General features: G+C 38.5%; 1 protein-coding gene across 1 annotated transcript; it reads left to right on the forward strand.

Annotated features, from left to right (window-relative positions):
- The first annotated feature begins 10915 nt into the window (after positions 1-10915).
- On the forward strand, positions 10916-16322 carry LOC145778710 (uncharacterized). The gene is made up of 6 exons (XM_082590264.1): positions 10916-10934; positions 12012-12190; positions 14059-14139; positions 14673-14845; positions 15315-15418; positions 15983-16322. The coding sequence occupies exons 2-6, from the start codon at positions 12065-12067 to the stop codon at positions 16153-16155; spliced, it is 657 nt and encodes a 218-aa protein (XP_082446390.1). The 5' UTR covers positions 10916-10934; positions 12012-12064; the 3' UTR covers positions 16156-16322.
- The last annotated feature ends 795 nt before the right edge of the window (positions 16323-17117 follow it).

Here is a 17117-nt window from a genome sequence, read left to right on the forward strand (position 1 = left end):
GTGTTGCAACTTGACACAAATCCACAATTTCAAAAGCACCTAATTTGAACTTAGAAATTTCAGATAATTTCAACAACTTGTTCAATTGTCTTCTCTCTACTAAAAATATTCATACTACAAACTCAATTGTAGACATAAAATACACAAACGAAGATGTAAACAGCTATTCAAGCAGGCTAAGGTGTTACTTATGAGAAAATTGGTTCCACAAAACTAGAAGCTAGCCATGAGTTTCGGAATGCATTAGTTTAGGATAAAAATGTAAGACAACAAACGCAGTTTTGTTTTTTTTCAAATTCGTGTAACAATGTTACTCTGATTGTAACTATTTTAGAATCAGTGAGTAGCTTACAATAAGATTTGCTCGCAAGTCGTAAATTCTAATCAATGCAATGATTCGGCACACCGCACACACACTTCGTGCGGCTGATCGAGCTCTTTGTTATTCAGAAGTTTGCATGAAATCGGATTAGCACGGTAATTAAATAGCGGCAAGTTAAATCAAAATTGTCGTTTTTGGGTACCTTTGCAAAAATTGAAATATCAAGTTTAACATATAAAATTTTAAAATAATGACTTTTCAAACTAATAGACAAATGATTTGCTTTCACACCAGTGCAACTTCTGTTGAAATAGCACCAGCGGATAACACGTAACAGCTGATTGAATTTGATCCAAAAATGGCCCCCCCTTGAGCAGTTAACTTCCAAAAAAAACGTTGAAAAACAAAGGGTTAAACGAGGTCCACTGCGCCAACATCGCTGTTTTCAAGGGCATAGAGCTCTTGAAATAAAGTATCTTCAACTTCCGCGATGACATTCATTGATTTTCCTCTTTCTTTCTCTGATCCCTCATTCTCAATACTGCTCACGATATGAGTGATCACCATTTGGCGAACTTCTTCCACTTGTATTCCAGGTAGGCTACGGTAGCCATTCCAACCAACGCGAAAGCGGGTAATTCGGATGAGTCGCGCTGGCCAGAATACATTGTGAAACTCTGAATGTGAAAGGAGATTTTCCATGAAAACAAAAAATGACGCATAGCGCTTGACGATTAAAATCGGCAAAATAGTTGACAGCGCTATCACTTCCGTCAACTAAAAAATAAATTAACGGCGCTAGCCTCAGCGTCAACAAAAAGTTGACGCCGTCAAATTGACGGCGTCAATGTACAACACTGCCCCTTGGTAACTCATGACAAAGACAGGACCAGGGTTGCCAACCTTTGAAAATATTTCCCGCCCAAACTGATCACTGAACCCGCCCAAAACCAGCCCAAACGCTTTTTTGACGTCATAATGCAATTAAACTTCCAAAATATTTTTGATAGACTCAATTCAATCATATATACTAATGTCTAACATATCTAGATTTTATAATTTACGCTGAAATTAGCATGTATCTGCAAAAAAAGAACAATCAATGTGTAAAAATTAAGATAATTACAGTGCAAACAAAATAACAATCAACCAATATGTAACTTTACTAAACACAAGTCAGCACAGCAGGCACAGTATGTCCAATTTTGATCAATTACACATTACTGTACCTACACGTTTATGATCATACATATTCACGTCAAACTTATCTAACATTTTCAGAGATGGCCTTATTTTGCCCACTTTCCCATGGTAAACAATGCCTTGCTTTTGAACACAACAGCGTTTAGTAAAGCTTTGTAGGCCTACTGAACTTTTATGTGAACTTTCTTAATGAAAGTAGAAAAAAATAATAAAACATTAATTTATGCATCTCACAAGCACAAAATAAACTTGCCTTCTTTATGAGACCAATTTAATGGCTGACATGACAGCACTAGAGCAGCAACTTACAGTATTCTATACAACCTACTTCAACCTAACTACAGTACCTTTGAATTTCGACTACATTCTCTCCTTTTAATAAGTTTTAGCAATCTCACGTTGTTTTGAGACACATTACTCAAACCAGCCCAAAAAACCGCAACCCGCAACCTTCAAAAAAATCCCGCAACTCAGGACGAAAACCTGCCCAATTGGGCGTGAAAACCGCAAGGTTGGCAACCCTGGACAGGACTCAAGCTGCGTGGCTCTTTCGCCTTAGTTGTGTGATGTTCTAATCGTTACCAATTAACGAAGCTAACGCTTGGGTTAGCGGATTAGCATTTTCGCTAATATTTAGAAATTTTAGCGGACTTGTTAGCGAAAGTAAATTTATTGGAAATCCGCTGATTTCTTTGTTGAAGGCTAACTTTTGCATTAGCTGCGCCCACCACTGTGTGTACATAGGTTTACAGTGACAGTGTGGACATATATTCCATAATTACGCAAAGCGCTTCTTGCGGGCCTTGTTCTATTGTAATGGGTCATTGTCCAGGGATTTGGCAAACTTGTTTTCGATGGTAATTGAAACAGCAGAAAGCCTGTCATCTGCCACGGTTAAGCGCAGGATATTCTTGATCAGTTTCATTCTGCTGATGGTCCTTTCCAGAAGTGGGCAATAGCGCGCTACTTTTGTAGCGCCGCTACTTTTGTAGCGCCGCTACTTTTTTGGTGAAAGTAGCGGTAGCGGCGCTACTTTTTAGTTGGAGTAACGTCTGCAGTAGCGGCGCTACTTTTTTTCCAAAGTAGCGGTAGCGGGAGAGGCGCTACTTTTTGCCAACCTCTGGTCCTTTCAGCACTGGCGACAGTAGCCTACCTAACTGGTGTGGTCGGTCAGAAGAATTCTGGTGCAAATGCAAAGATTCGGATATAGCCTATCTCTTGAAGGCTGTTCTTGTACGTTAAAAAAATGCTTTCCGTAACAAGTCCCCTCTCTTTCTCGATGACATTCCGTAAATAAAACAATTCAATTCCATTATTAGTTCGTTTGCATCAATGTCTGCCATTTTTCTTTTAATTTTTTTTGCGGTGATTGTTCGGTTCCATTATCCGCCCCATTAGCTCAGTGGTTACCCGCCCGGCTCAAGAGTAGACCACGCAGCGCAAGTTCGACTCTCGGGGTGTGCACTTGAGCAACGCATTTCAGGACTGCTCTCCATTCAGCGGCACCTATAGTGAATGGAATAATTTCCTGGCAACAACACTTCAATAATCGGAAAACTTCACTCTGCCAATCTTGATAACCGGCATTGCGTCAAGCGCCTCTACAAGTAGGCTATGCGAAACTACCAGGAACAACCAATCAAGGCTTTGTCATCAGTCCGAGGATAAATAATCAAAACCAACCAACCCAGCCATTTTCTTTGAGACACTTCTTCAGGCTGCTAGCGTTGTAGGCTACAGAAATTCAAAAAACTTGTAGCCTACCATTCTACGAGTTGGTCAAAGCGCAAAGAAACAGAAGAGATGGCCTGATCAGTAGGAACAAGATAAAAATGCGATTTGAATTTTTCTTCAGCAGGAAGACGACTCGAATCATCAGCACATTCGTTACCAAACATTCTCTTCCTACGTCGTAGGCTACCGTGTTTTTTGAAAACACCTGCTCAGTAGGCTACCAATAAGCAGTAATGTACGCGCATACAAAAAATATTGACGCTGTCAGCGTAAACGCAAACGTTCGAAAAAACATACGCCGTATGCGTCAACGCAACTTGTAAAAAAAGTTGGCGGCGTCAACGTCAGCGCATACACAAGCGTAGACTCATTTTGTTTGCTAGGTGCCAAACATTGACACGGTATTATAATCCACTCGAAACAAACAAGTTTTATTTTGAATTTCCACGAAGAAACACAAGCATCTGAAAGTATTCATCTGACGTTTTGCTGTGTTTTGGTTCCAATACGTGTTTGCCCATTGAAAACATTCTTTCAACTGCAGCGCTGGAAGGTACTGGCGTGTTGTAGCGAAAAAAATACATTAAAAAGTATGCGTTGACGCTAGGCTATGCGCTAAAAACCCGCGAAAATTTTACGGCGTAGCCCCAAGCGTAAACTATCCAAAAAAATGTGGCCGCAAGCGTTAGCGCAAACAAAAAGTCTACGCCGCAAGTATGCGGCGTAGAGTTTGCGGGGTATATACGTACATCTCTGCCAATAAGCTCTGCTATTTCGCGTGCGTTTGTGACCACGTGGCCGGTTATGTCCTGTATTTTGATAGTCTTCCAAAAACTTCGGCGGAGTTCCCCTCATTCCTTGCGGGCCTCCTCCGATCAGAGGGTTCGGAGGGCGGTTGCTACGCCTCTGGGTGGCCATATGAGAAGACCAGTAGGTCAAAGGCTATGTAGCTGCCATAAAGATTGCAGGTTACATTTTTTCATGCAATAAAAAAGCCAAAAAGTTTCATGTGGGATGTGCAGCAAAGTATAAATTAATTAGGCTTTCATGTTAAATCATTGCATGTTTTCGTGTCTTTTTGTTCTTACAGAAAAACGAAAATTATGGCTTTTACCTTATGCTATAACTTATAGCAGGGCTTCCCAAACTTTTTTGCTCGCGACCGCTTTTAATCTCCTAAAATTTTCCGCGACCCTTTAGGGTTAAAAGAACAAACAATGCGAAATATACGTTTGTGATATTTATTGAAAGGCTTAATTTAAACGAAAACTAAGAACAAGCTATCCGTAATCGAAGCCTACTACTTGTAGCCTGCTGGAAACAAAACCAAAAAGTAAACACATTTATTCAGTGTGATGGGTGCGACTGCTCTCTACTACAAAGCAGGTCTAGCCATCTCTCGATGTTTGTCAATGCTGGTCTCAAGGCGGTTTCAATGTTACTTCCGCTGGAACGGTATTTTATCAACCAACATTGAAAACACTGACACGCACATAGACAAACAGTAGGAGTGCGGTTACTGTTAAGCCAGTGGCGTAACCAGGGGGGGGGGGGATTTTGGGGGTTACAACCCCCCTTTGGCATGCGTGTGACGTCACGATATTGAGAATGATGCTTTCAGTTTAAAAAAAATTGCCTAATTTTAAACAAAATTGCATTAAAAGAGCAAGTTTTGCCAATACCAAACATCTCAGCCAGGAATTAGCAACAAGAAAACATAGAGACTTAGCTTTATTTCCGAAAAATGCCGAAGAAAACATGATCTTATGTTTTTGCTATGCCACCAGACACCACCATTTTACAGGAATATTCGTAACCACATTTTTGTTGAAAATGCTCTCAGAATGCACCAACTTCAAAGTAATTTTTCAAAATTTTCTGGGGGAGGCCCCCCGCCGCTGGGTCCTCAAAACCCCCCCTTTCAAAATTCCTGGCTACGCTGCTGTGTTAAGCCATTATAATGGTGAATATTCCGCTCTAACGTTAGGCTAAGCCAAAAAGTGTGAAACTTTTTTCCAGAAAATTCAAGCCACTAGCCACTTTAGAGTTAAAGGATAGATCTGCAAATTTTTCCTGAGATTTGAAAGAGAGGTGCTCGGTACTTTGTTTTTTGCATTGCAAATGGGTTTTGGATCCAATCTAAATTGGTATTGTCCAATTTTAGATAAAAAAACTTTTTAAACTCTTTCAACAATCTTGACAAGTGTCGATAACCAGAAGCATTAATAACGTTTGATTCCACGCCATTGTTAGCCAAAAACTTTTCAATAAATGAGAATATTTCAAATGAATCATTTTCAAACTTTTGTTTCTAGATGTTTAATTTTTTGATGAACGCTCCAACTTTAGATTTCAATGTAAAAACATCGATGTTTTCTCCTTGGAAGGACAAATTAAATTTGTTCCCCTTTTTCAAACAAACCGGACAAATCGCCTAATTTGAAAAGCCTTTTTAAAAACGGTGGACAAAGTCTAAACTTTTTTCCGTTGGAAAAATTACGACTTAATTTTTTAACACTAATAACTTTTTAAAGTATTGGTTTTAGTTTTGAAGTCCACGTTTACAATGCAGCAAAGAGGGTTTTAAACTCCTATTCCATATTTCACAAACTTAAATAAATTTACAAAATACGGGTAGCCTATTGAGTGCACGACTCTTAATAAAGTTAATAGGCCTAACTTTCACAGCATCTTGCACATACGTGTTAATATGCAGTGCTTTGTGTAAAATTTGTATACTTTCTGCGACCCCCGAAGTTCGTTACGCGACCCCTCAAGGGGTCGCGACCCCCAGTTTGGGAAGCCCTGACTTATAGCATCCGCTGCATATTCAAATCCTACACTCTTTGACAAGAATCAGGGGACAAGAATATATCTTCTTATTGAGCAAATGCAAAAAATAATCAGCACGTTTTGACACTTGTTAATTCGGCATTTGGCCATATTTATATTGGACTGAGACAGAGAGCACTTGCCAAATAAGCTTTTTATTATGACTGTTAGAATTAGAACGTATTCCAGAAGTGTGCATAGCTTACTGAATAATTTTTTTTTACTATTTAGCATTTTTATGAGTCAGGGGCGGATCCAGGTATTCACTTTAGAGGGGGCGATGTCATAGGCAAGTGATCAGCCAGGCACAAACAACGACGGGGGTCTCCCCTAGAAAATTTAGATCAAATTTGATGCGTTCTGAGAGCATTTCGAACACAAATTATGAGAAATTGAAATTCTACAACTTAAAAAAACCTTCAACAATGCTGTTGTTTAACAAACGGAGGGATGAAAAGCTGATATGCCCTTGCCATGTCAAGTTGAAGCCTGAGCTATCTAGCCGCATTTATAGTTGAGACTGAAGGTTTCACTCTTGATTGTTTCACGGCAATTTAAAAATTGACCTCGGAAAGATAATAACAGGTAATTCTGTCTTCCCAATACTGATACAGACATTGAGGTTGTTATAGACTTACTGTATAACTTCGAGGTTTTATTCCTCTAACAAGTTTTGAATTGTTACAAAGAGCAATGAGGAAAGGTTATGCATACATTCAACATAATGAGCAACAAAAGTGGGGGCCAGGTCAAAACACTGGGTTATGCTCCACCCCCCGTAGAATCGCCACTATAGGCTAGGTATCGATTGTAAATTTTTATTTTGGACCAGCGAAACACTACAATTTGTACAATAGAATGGCAGCTAAACATAATTAAATGACGACCAAAAGATATAGTCCTCCTGAAAACGTGTTATGCACGGTCGCTGCACCAGACAAAAAAGAAACTAACAATAACAGAAACAACTATTTCTGGACTTCACAAATAAATCGAAAATAAAAAGCTACTTTGCCGGTACGGTAATACTAACAGGTGTCGTATTTTGACTACAACACAAAGTCAAGTTTGCGGTTTCTACTGTTGGCAAATCGATTTATCACGGAGTCTGTGTCAATTAAAATGTCCCGATGCTGGTATAGTAAGGCCAATCCATTTAGTCTTTCCTCGCCGATGTTGTTTCTCAGCCAGGTTTTCAACGACCGAAGAGATGAAAAGCTTCTTTCGGCTGATGCTGCGTTGACTGGCAAGGTTAATAGCATTTTTAGAAGAGAGCAGTGCCGGATTAAGGGGGGGGCGGACTGGGCTGAAGCCCAGGGCCCCCACTTTTGGGGGCCCCCACTTCAAAGAAAAAAATCTACTAATTTTTTTAGTTGCACAACTGGAGATTACTGCTTAAATGTGCATCTCAAACAAGAAAGGGCGGCTCACCCATATGTGCTGCAGTGCTGCAGCACCCCTGCCAAACCCCAGTTATACAATTTTTCTTCATTTTTTTAACAAAAAAACATATTTATGTGATACTTTTATATCCGAAAATGGTACGGATTACGGGTCAAAGTTATGATAATGCTTCCAATATGAGTGGCAAGTATAACGGTCTTCAAGCTCTTCTGCGCGAGAAATGTAGTGTAGCTCATTATGTCCCTTGCACAGCACATTCACTTAATTTAATCGATAGCCTAAATGTCCAGTAGAAACATGCCGTTCTGCCGCTGAGCTTTTTGAATTGTTGCAAAGCCTTTACTCATGGCTCGTCTCATCTACTTATCGTTGGCAAGTCCATCTAAAATTCCTAGATGGTTTGCCTGTTTTGAAGACATTATCTGATACAAGATGGTCAGTTAGATATGAATAATGATGCAGTTCTTCTTCTATCGAGTCTTCTAAAGTTCGTTGATACACCACAGATTGACACATTCTTCCGCAACGGAGTTATACACTGACAGGTCCCACCTACTGCACCGGGTGGCAAGCCGAGGGCAAACAAGAAGGTGATCCGTTGTATAGGCGTAGCCAGGAAGGCGAAAGAGGCCATGCCCCTCCCCAAATTTTCCAAGTTTGGATTCTAAAGTTGAGCGCTTTGCTGAAAATATAATAAAGTTTGTAGAAATTTATATCGTTTTCCAAGACATCTGGCTATTAACACCCCCAAGGACTTGTTTTAGAGTTTAGACACACAGAAAGACACCAATAAATTTTACAAATCGTAAATCGCGCAAAATTTACGCGATTTACGTTTCTTTGAACTAATTTGTGGAAGCAATTTCAGAATGGCTTACTCTGTTGGGTTTTTGTGTGGTTATTGAGTTTTTGTGTAGCTGAGTTTTAGTGTTCTCTAATTTTAGCTGCAGTTTTTGCCCGTTCGTGTGTAAGAGCTACCTTTATAAGTTAATAGCTGTTTATCTGCTAATAAATTTCATACAAATATTACCCTAAAAGTGTTTTCAGAAAGCGCTATAATCCATTGTTTGAGTGTAATTTTTCAAAAATTTTCCGGGGGAGCATGCCCCCGGACCCCCCTAGAATACGCGTGCCTTCGGCACGCTCTAACCCCACTACCACTTTTATTGCTTCAACCCACCAGGATACGCCACTGCACATCAAGTGGCGATGGCTTTAAATCAAACACTTTGTTGTTCTCTTCAAATCATCAAATATTTGGCCCCCCCAAAATTTTGGCTGCGCCACTGGTCCGCTGTTCGGGGCTCGGTGCCACAGATACATGCAACTGGGCCCGTGTCGTAGCCCCACTCCACCATTAATTTTTAGCGAAAAATGTCACTTGATAAGGGCCCCCACTTTCATCTCGGCCCAGGGCCCCATAAACCCTTAATCCGGCCCTGGAAGAGAGTGTACGATTGTGTACACATTTTCATCACACTGTTGTAAAGCTTCTTCCGCAGTCATCGGTAAGACTGCAGCAGTCGCTGGAACAGTTTTATTTTCCCACTTCTCCTTCCACAGTTGGATCTCTGAACCTTGAGCAGATTCCACTGATTCTACACTATAGGCTATATATGACGTAACAAGCCGTTGTAGGCATTGAAAATGACTTTTGTCAATGCTATCGGGTCGATACTTGAGCAATTTCTTGGTAGCAATGATGTTAGGTGTCGAGATGCTAAAGTCTCATCGAAAAAATTTGAGCTTTGCTGTTTCTAGATGCAAATTCAAGGTAGAATTCCAATGGTTTTAGTTCCACGTCTGACCGTCAAAGTTGCCAATAACCTGCTCTGTCAACTAACTTATCTAAGCTAAGGGATTTATCGCTATGCTCTACACTACAGTGCTGACAAAAAGTTTAGAAACTTTTTAAATTTTAGTAATTTCGTTCGGTAATTAGACTCTGCGACGAAATAATAGCCTTATACTATGTTATTATTATAGCCTACCTTATAGCCTAACCTAACTTTTGCACATGGCGAAAGACTTATTCAGCATTGCTTTCGATATGTTGTTTTCCAAATCGTATATATATAAATGAAGAATAAAGCTACTTTCTTAGGTTTTAGGGGTGGCGATCGCCCCAATCGCCCCCCTCTGGATCCGCCCATGTTATGAGTGGAGGTGTTGACATATATGTTAGTTGGTTGGTTTGAATCTTTATCTTCGGACTGACAAAGCCTTAATAGGTTATTCCTGGTAGTTTCGCTTACTTGTAGAGGCTTTTAACGCAAGGCTGGTTACCGAAATTGCCAGAGTGAAGTTTTTAGCTATTGCCACTGAAGCATCGAACCAATCAATCCATCATAAGTTACGCTTTTGGTGACATAAAAAGGCAAAAAAAAGATGATAGGCCTACAAATTAAGCAAATCAAGTGGTAGTTTTCGGTCTCTGTCAGCTGGTTGGCTTAGGGGTTAGGGTTAAGGCGAGAAAGTAGTCATTTCCATGATATAGGATCGATCATCGTCCCTACCATTAGGCTGCTCTTTTTTCTTCTGTAAATGGCTGAAATTATTCATGTTAAAGTGGCTTCCGAAGTTTTCCGATTGTTGCTGGGGAATTATTCCATCCATTAAATGCCTTTGAATGGAGAACGTTCCTTAACGTGTGTTGCTCAAGTGCAAACACTAAGAGTCGATCAGCGCTGCATGATCTTAAAGCTTCTTTGATCAAAAAGTGACGCGTTCACCAACTGAGCTATCGGGGCCTACTGCTTTTACACTTTAATGTTTTTACACATAGTCTTGGCTCTTGCAACCTTTCTTCTTTTCTAAATAAAATTCAATCGTAAAGCCATTGAATCCTTTCGAAAATACACTGCTGAGCAGATAAAATGCATTACAGCTTCCTCTAGTGACAAACGGGATAATAGCATAGAGACCAGTCACAACAACTGTACGTCAAGAGACTCAAGACATCAAGTGTAGTAAATACATTATCTTACCGTACTCTACTCTTTTTTCCATTAGCATGTGGGACAAAAATGATAGTATTAGCTACAATAAGCCTTATATCATCACACTAATGGAAAAAAAAGGTAAAAAAACGTTTATGCATTAGTTACGGTAGGTACCCAGACGGCAAAAACCGTCATTTTTACATAAATACGGTAAAAATGACGAATTTTGTTGTCTGGGTAATAGGTGGGTATACAGTACGGTAGGCTACATGTTAGTTTGTTTTTTTGTAGCAGAGGTTGCAAAAAAGGTAAAAGCGTGTATGAAACCGAAATAATTAATCAATCAAGTTCACTTTTCCATCCAGTACTGTAGATTCAGCGAAATTACTAGCCATGAATAAATTAATAACCAACAACTCCTACTGAAGGAAAAAGAGACCTAGCGAAAAGGCAACAGCACAAAGAGTCATCAAGTCGGCCACACCTTAATTGAGATAGTAAGTAATGAAATTTGGCGGAGTTGCAGTAAAAAGCAGAAAAAAAATTATCAACAAATAGGCCAGGTTATACCGTACTACGGTAGTTGGTCTATCGGTAGGTCTTATAGAAAATATTTTGATTGTAATATCAAAATTATTTTTACCAGTTCTAATGTAAATGTATTTTCTTTTTATTTTGTAGAACTAATAAAAGTCAGAAGTACCTACGTCTACGACGTCATAGATACATGTATTCCATGCTCTCTTTTTTATTATTACAACGCTTTTACTGCATATACCGTATACGTGATGGTTACTGTGCTTGCCTGACACCATAGATTAGTGAAACTGTCATGTCACACACAGCTCAGTGAAGGCTGGCACAGCAGTGAAGGCTGGCACAGCAGTTTGATTCACAGTCTAGTCCAGTGGTTGTTAAATTTTTTTCTTTCATTGCCCATTTACGCCAAGAAAAGATTTCTATGGCCCACTATTCCTTTTATGCAAACGTAGTTTTTCTTATCACCTGTACAACAACAACTGAACCTCACAGTACATGCACCTTGTGGTTACAGTTGTTCTCAATATTTATGCTGTATTTCTCCTTTGAAAGCCTCATGTATTTTCACTCCTCCCCATAATAATTCACAAAAATAAATAGTATATAATTTAATGGATCTGCAGAAGTTCAAGTAGGCTGCCACTTTGAGTTATGGCTTGATTATAATTACAAAGGAGTCTATCACATCATAAAGTGTTATAAAAATTCCTCTTGTTTATGAACTGCACTGTTGTAGTAGCTTAAAATCAACGTTCGTCGTCCGTATATGATGCAATAGAGGGCATTGATGTCATCACGTCACCAAACCAATTACTGTATTTCAATAATTAGAATAAAAATCACCACTCTGTAGCAAAAAGCAGGTGCAACCTATTCTGTCCCTTGAACACTTCATCTCCCAATTTCGTCCTTTGAAGAGCTGAAGATGCCGCAAACATTTTAGACATTTTTACATCAAAAGCTAAATTTATTTGATCAGTTTTGACAAGTATTATACAATAAAGCAGAGTTATAATAAAGATTTTATATTATAGGTTTTTTGATTGATTTTCATTTAGCATTTTGTGTTTATTGCTCTTTTTACAAAATGCCAAAAAAGAAAAGAAAATCTATATCTGAAGAAAGTAAATCTGCCAGTAAATTAACTGGGTTTCAGTTTCCTCAAGAAGCCATTCCTGATGATATACCAGCTCCCCCAACTCCTGGTCAAGCTGTAAGTTGTTCTGCTACCAAGGCTTTATGGTAATTACATATTACAGCAGTCATATTTATAAATGTTATTTTAACAAGAATGATAATATACGTCAATAATATGTTATATACAATAGTATGAATATATACTTTCAATTCTTCAAACGCTTATTGTATTTGAATTTGTAAGAAGTACATACTGTCAGCTCTTAAAACTGTCACACTAAGTTGTTTTTCATAATGTTTGTGCATTATTTTGTTGTTTTAGATATGAACATTGAACAGCTTTGTTTGATGCAAATAAATTATAATAGTAATAGTTTTCAAATTTTCTAAAATTTAAATGACATGTTTTTGGTCTTATTGAGATACTGCTGGTACATTCGCTTAGACCAGGGTTGGGGAACCTACAACCCGGGCTGGCTGGACCTGGCCCGTGTGCAGCTTTTGTGCGACCTGCAACAACATTCCAAAATGTTCCATGTATCTGGCTGGTAACCGCATTCAATATTGTTGTTTTTTCCTGGTCGGCCAGGTGCAACTTATGCTGTACCGGTATATCTCTTACAATTATCAACATGATTTGTTGGCTACAAAGAGAAATTAAACCAATCATCGATACTGATAGGCCTACAGACGTAGTGGTTAGTTCTATCAATGTGTTGTTGAAGGCAGTATTAAAATTCATATTGTTAATTTAGTGTGTGTGTGCGTTAGAACTGTGTGATAGAGTTGTTCTGAGTGGGCAGAAGATTAGAAAAATAAATTTGTAGACTCGCAAAATCTTTGCAGCAATAGTCTTTATAAAGATGGGCACAGAAGGTGAAAGAAATATTCAGGTTATGCAGTGTCAAAGCTGCAGCAGAAAACAAGTGTGTGAGGAGAGTTTATAAAGGAATGCTTGATGGCAGTTACAGAGCTCGTTTGTCTGAAGAAAAAGTTGTTATTATTGACTATCAGTTTTCCAAGAGCAGTTACAAGACAAATTGAAGATTTCTCTGTGAATGTGAGGGAGCTTAAAGACTGCTGAAAGGATATACTCAAGGAGCTAAAAAGACTATATGAAAATAGGTTTCATATTAAACAAACGAATTAAAATGCGTGATGTTAAGTTTGCCTATTCTTTTGTTTGATGAGTAGCCTATCATTGTGGCCCTCCTCCGCGTGATCACTACTTCATTTGGCCTGCACATGCAAAAAGGTTGCCCACCCCTGACTTGGACAATATTGGTGTTGTTTAGTTATATATTATTTATCATTTGTTGTACCATATAAGAAGTAGTTAGTTTTCTTGTTTCTTGGTCTCTACATTTATTCTCTCTTTAATCTACTGCAAAGGGTTCCACGATATTTCCAGAGTGATAATACATGAGGCAGTCATTTTGACATTAGCTGAAAGCATGTTGCATGAAAAAGTGTTTGTTGTAATTGGCCAGACTTGTCACATTTAAGAAATTTTATAGCTAACATATATATGACACATATTCTTGAAACACATATACTGTATATTCTTGAAAAGTAAAAATGGTAACATTATAGCATTGTTTAAATGTTGCTGGGAGCCTTGTTTTGCTGTCTGACTTCACCAATTGTCATTTTATTGAACACGTTTTTTATATTCATGTTGTCAAAGTGACTTTCATATTTTCAAAAATAGTTACAAACACCATCATCTAGTAGACCTACTTTGAGTAGTTAAAAGCGTGTGCTTCTGTGCTTGCATATTATTTTTTGTATTTGATTCATTGGAAACCATTGTATGGGCACATGTGATACAAATAGATAAAAATGCAGAATTGTAGATAGCTACCACAATTAGTTGTCTTTATATAATTTCATGCTTTTGCTAATACACTATTTTCTGGTTTATTGTTATTTTCCATTTTTTAGTTGCTGACTGTGTTACAAACCAACAAGGTCGATGAAAAGCAATTTCTCGGAATGAAGCTTCCCAGTAAAATATTTGAACAGGTAGGCTACATAGCTTCAAAGTTTGTTAAATGCTTGGAGTGGAATTTATTTGCTAGAAGATTTTACAGTACCTTGTAGGCCAGTGGTCGGGAACCCATGGCTAACGAGCCATATATGGCCCTTTTCATGACGGCATCTGGCTCGCAAAAAGTTTTATCTTAACTTTTCATTACAATTTAAAGCTGAAAATACTCTCAGAATGCACCAAATTAAATGTAATTTTCAAAATTTCCTAGGGGTGGCCACAAGCTGTTTTTCTCATTTTCAGTAAACACGAGACTCCCTTTTACTACTCACCAGCTACCACTTCATGTTAATTATATTATGTGTTGTATGGCTCTCACCCTCACGGAAATACCTTTCCAGAAATGTCGCTTTTATGGCTCTCTTACCTAAAAAGATTCCCATCCCCTGCTGTAGGCCTATTCGTTTCTGGACATAATGATCACGAGATGTGATCAACTTTCAGTTTGCACATGTGAGGTGTGTATTTTTATTTTTAAACTTGATTTTAATTTGTGTTTTCTTCTTAGCTGACACTGCAAGAAATCCGAGATCTTAAAGTTGTCTTTGATGCGTTTGATCTAGACAACTCCAACACAATTGATGTAAAAGAGCTGCACAGAGCAATGAAAATTTTGGGGTTTCGTGTTACAAGGAATGATGTGCGACAAATGATAGCTGATGTGGATACACACAACAGGGGGTGGGTAAATTTTGTTTATGAAAGCTACGTGCTTATTCTGTGTGCATTGTTTTTGTAGGATAAAAAGCAGAATATCCATTTTTTGTTAAACTGAGCTGCTATAAACCAAAGATGAAGTTGCAGGTTCAAGTGAATTTGGGTTTGAATTTTTTCGAACTTAAATGATGCCCGACCTGCAATTTTATGCTACGGGATCGCTTATCAACCATTGTCGGTTATATTTCATCTTGACGACTGTCCTGTTTTCCTCACTACTCTCTGCGGAAACGAAATTCAATAATGATATACAAACAATTCTCAAAAAAATAGTTTTATAATTTTGATAGCCTACCTGAAAGGTTAATTGAGATCTATTTTCTTTTGATTGCTGAGGCCGAAACCCGATCGGCAAGTGGAAGTCTACAACATTTCTGTTTTCTATACCGGAAACAAGGTGTATGCTAAAGCAGGAATCAACTTTCTTTTGCAGAGAAATTAGTTTCCCAGATTTCCTGGTGTTTATCATTGAAAAGCAAACTGACTCACGAGACATTTATGAAGAAATGCGTCATGGATTTAAAATGTTTGACATTGGTTAGTTAGTTATGAATAACTTTGCTGTTATCTCTTAGTCTCAGGTGACAATGTTTTTACCATTTGCAATATAGTTAACTTGTAACCAGGGTGTCCTAATAATTCGACAAATGTTGAGCGTAATTTTATCGCTTATGCTGTGTCCGACGGCTAGCAAATTATTCGCACATATCTTAGAGCCAATGTTTGATTTCCAGTGCAGTACGGTACCATAAATAAAACATATTTTAATAGTTGTCCTAAAATGTTCGAATTTCAGACTAATACTTTCCGAAATCTTTCAAGGTTACCTGACAGTCTATGGCTTCTAAATATTAAGGTCTTTCACATCACGCTTACTAATTGTAATACGTCTGTTACAAATAAACGCCATCTTCTCCAACCTTACCAGATGACGTTTGTCGTAAGAAGATACGGCGTGACTCCTTCGCTGCTGATCACTAGTGAGTAAGCAACCCTATGTAGAGCGTGATATTGGATTCCTTAGGGTAGCTGACTAGTGACCAACAGCAAAGGAGTCACACCATGTTTTCCAAGCTCCTCGTTAAAGGGAATATATTTCAGAGGATCAAGGTAAAATAACCGCTGCTGCCCTACGAAAGGTGTGCGGTGAATCTGGTGTCAAGTTCAGCGAGAAAGAAGTCAATGATATGATCGAGATTGCTGATCAAAATGGCGATGGAGCTATAGATGAGGAAGAGTTCTTAGCGATCATGTTGAAAACCAACTTATTTTGAACACTGTTAAACTACTTTTTCACAGTCTCAGCATGTGTGCAGTTTTGCAATCCGACACGTTTCATTCCTTACATTTTGTTTGTACTTTGTATGTTATATTTTTACCTCCATGATGATGCGTTATGTTTTGCTTAACCAAAAATACACAATAAAGGTGCTTTCTGGTAGCCTATGTCACTTTGCATGTCACGATGGTTGAACCCAACCGCACACGTCAACCGCAGCATAAGACAGCACAATTTTGCTATAAACGAAATTAGACCTCGAGAGTGTCTCAACTACAGCAGTTGCATCCGTTTAACCTGTAAAGAAAGAACTTATTTTTCATTAGAAAAACACTTTTCACTTATATTCCGTCCATGTGCAGTTGTGCACTCCTGTTAAAACAGGAAACTTAAAATTTCTCCGTGTGACATTTAACTTTGTTGTACTAGGCATCATATAGAGGCTATATTATAGCCTACAATTTTGGTAAAGAGGTCACTTTCTTCAACCACAGACATATACAACCAAGCAACCTGTTCCAGACGGTTGTTCGCCTGGTCAAACGTCATGTAGAAACCGTTCGGGTCTACTGAATATTACGTCATGGAAATTCCTAATACATGAGCCAAAATTGCACCATCGTCCGTAAGACTCGTGTCAAACCTGTTTAAACCTGTTTCAGTTGAAACTTGTTTGGACATGAAAAATTGCGTCACACGAACTGCTCTCGTGCCTTTGAGTTATCACAAATTTTTTCTGATTCATTCTCGAAGTTGTTTGTTGGAAGTCGGTCGCACATTTAACTGGTTTATTTGGTGCTTGCTAGCTGGACAAATTCTCCGTCTTTTATCCAAGTAATCTGTATCGTAGTGACAGTTTTTAGAGGTGCAAGGCGTTGCATTTCGATTTCGATAGCCGCGGGCTAATTTTACAGGAATACACTTTTGAAAAGACGTTTCGAAAGAGTGTTTATTTTT

This window comes from Aplidium turbinatum, chromosome 10 (genome assembly GCF_918807975.1).
Source record: "Aplidium turbinatum chromosome 10, kaAplTurb1.1, whole genome shotgun sequence".
Classification (NCBI taxonomy): Eukaryota; Metazoa; Chordata; class Ascidiacea; order Aplousobranchia; family Polyclinidae; genus Aplidium; species Aplidium turbinatum.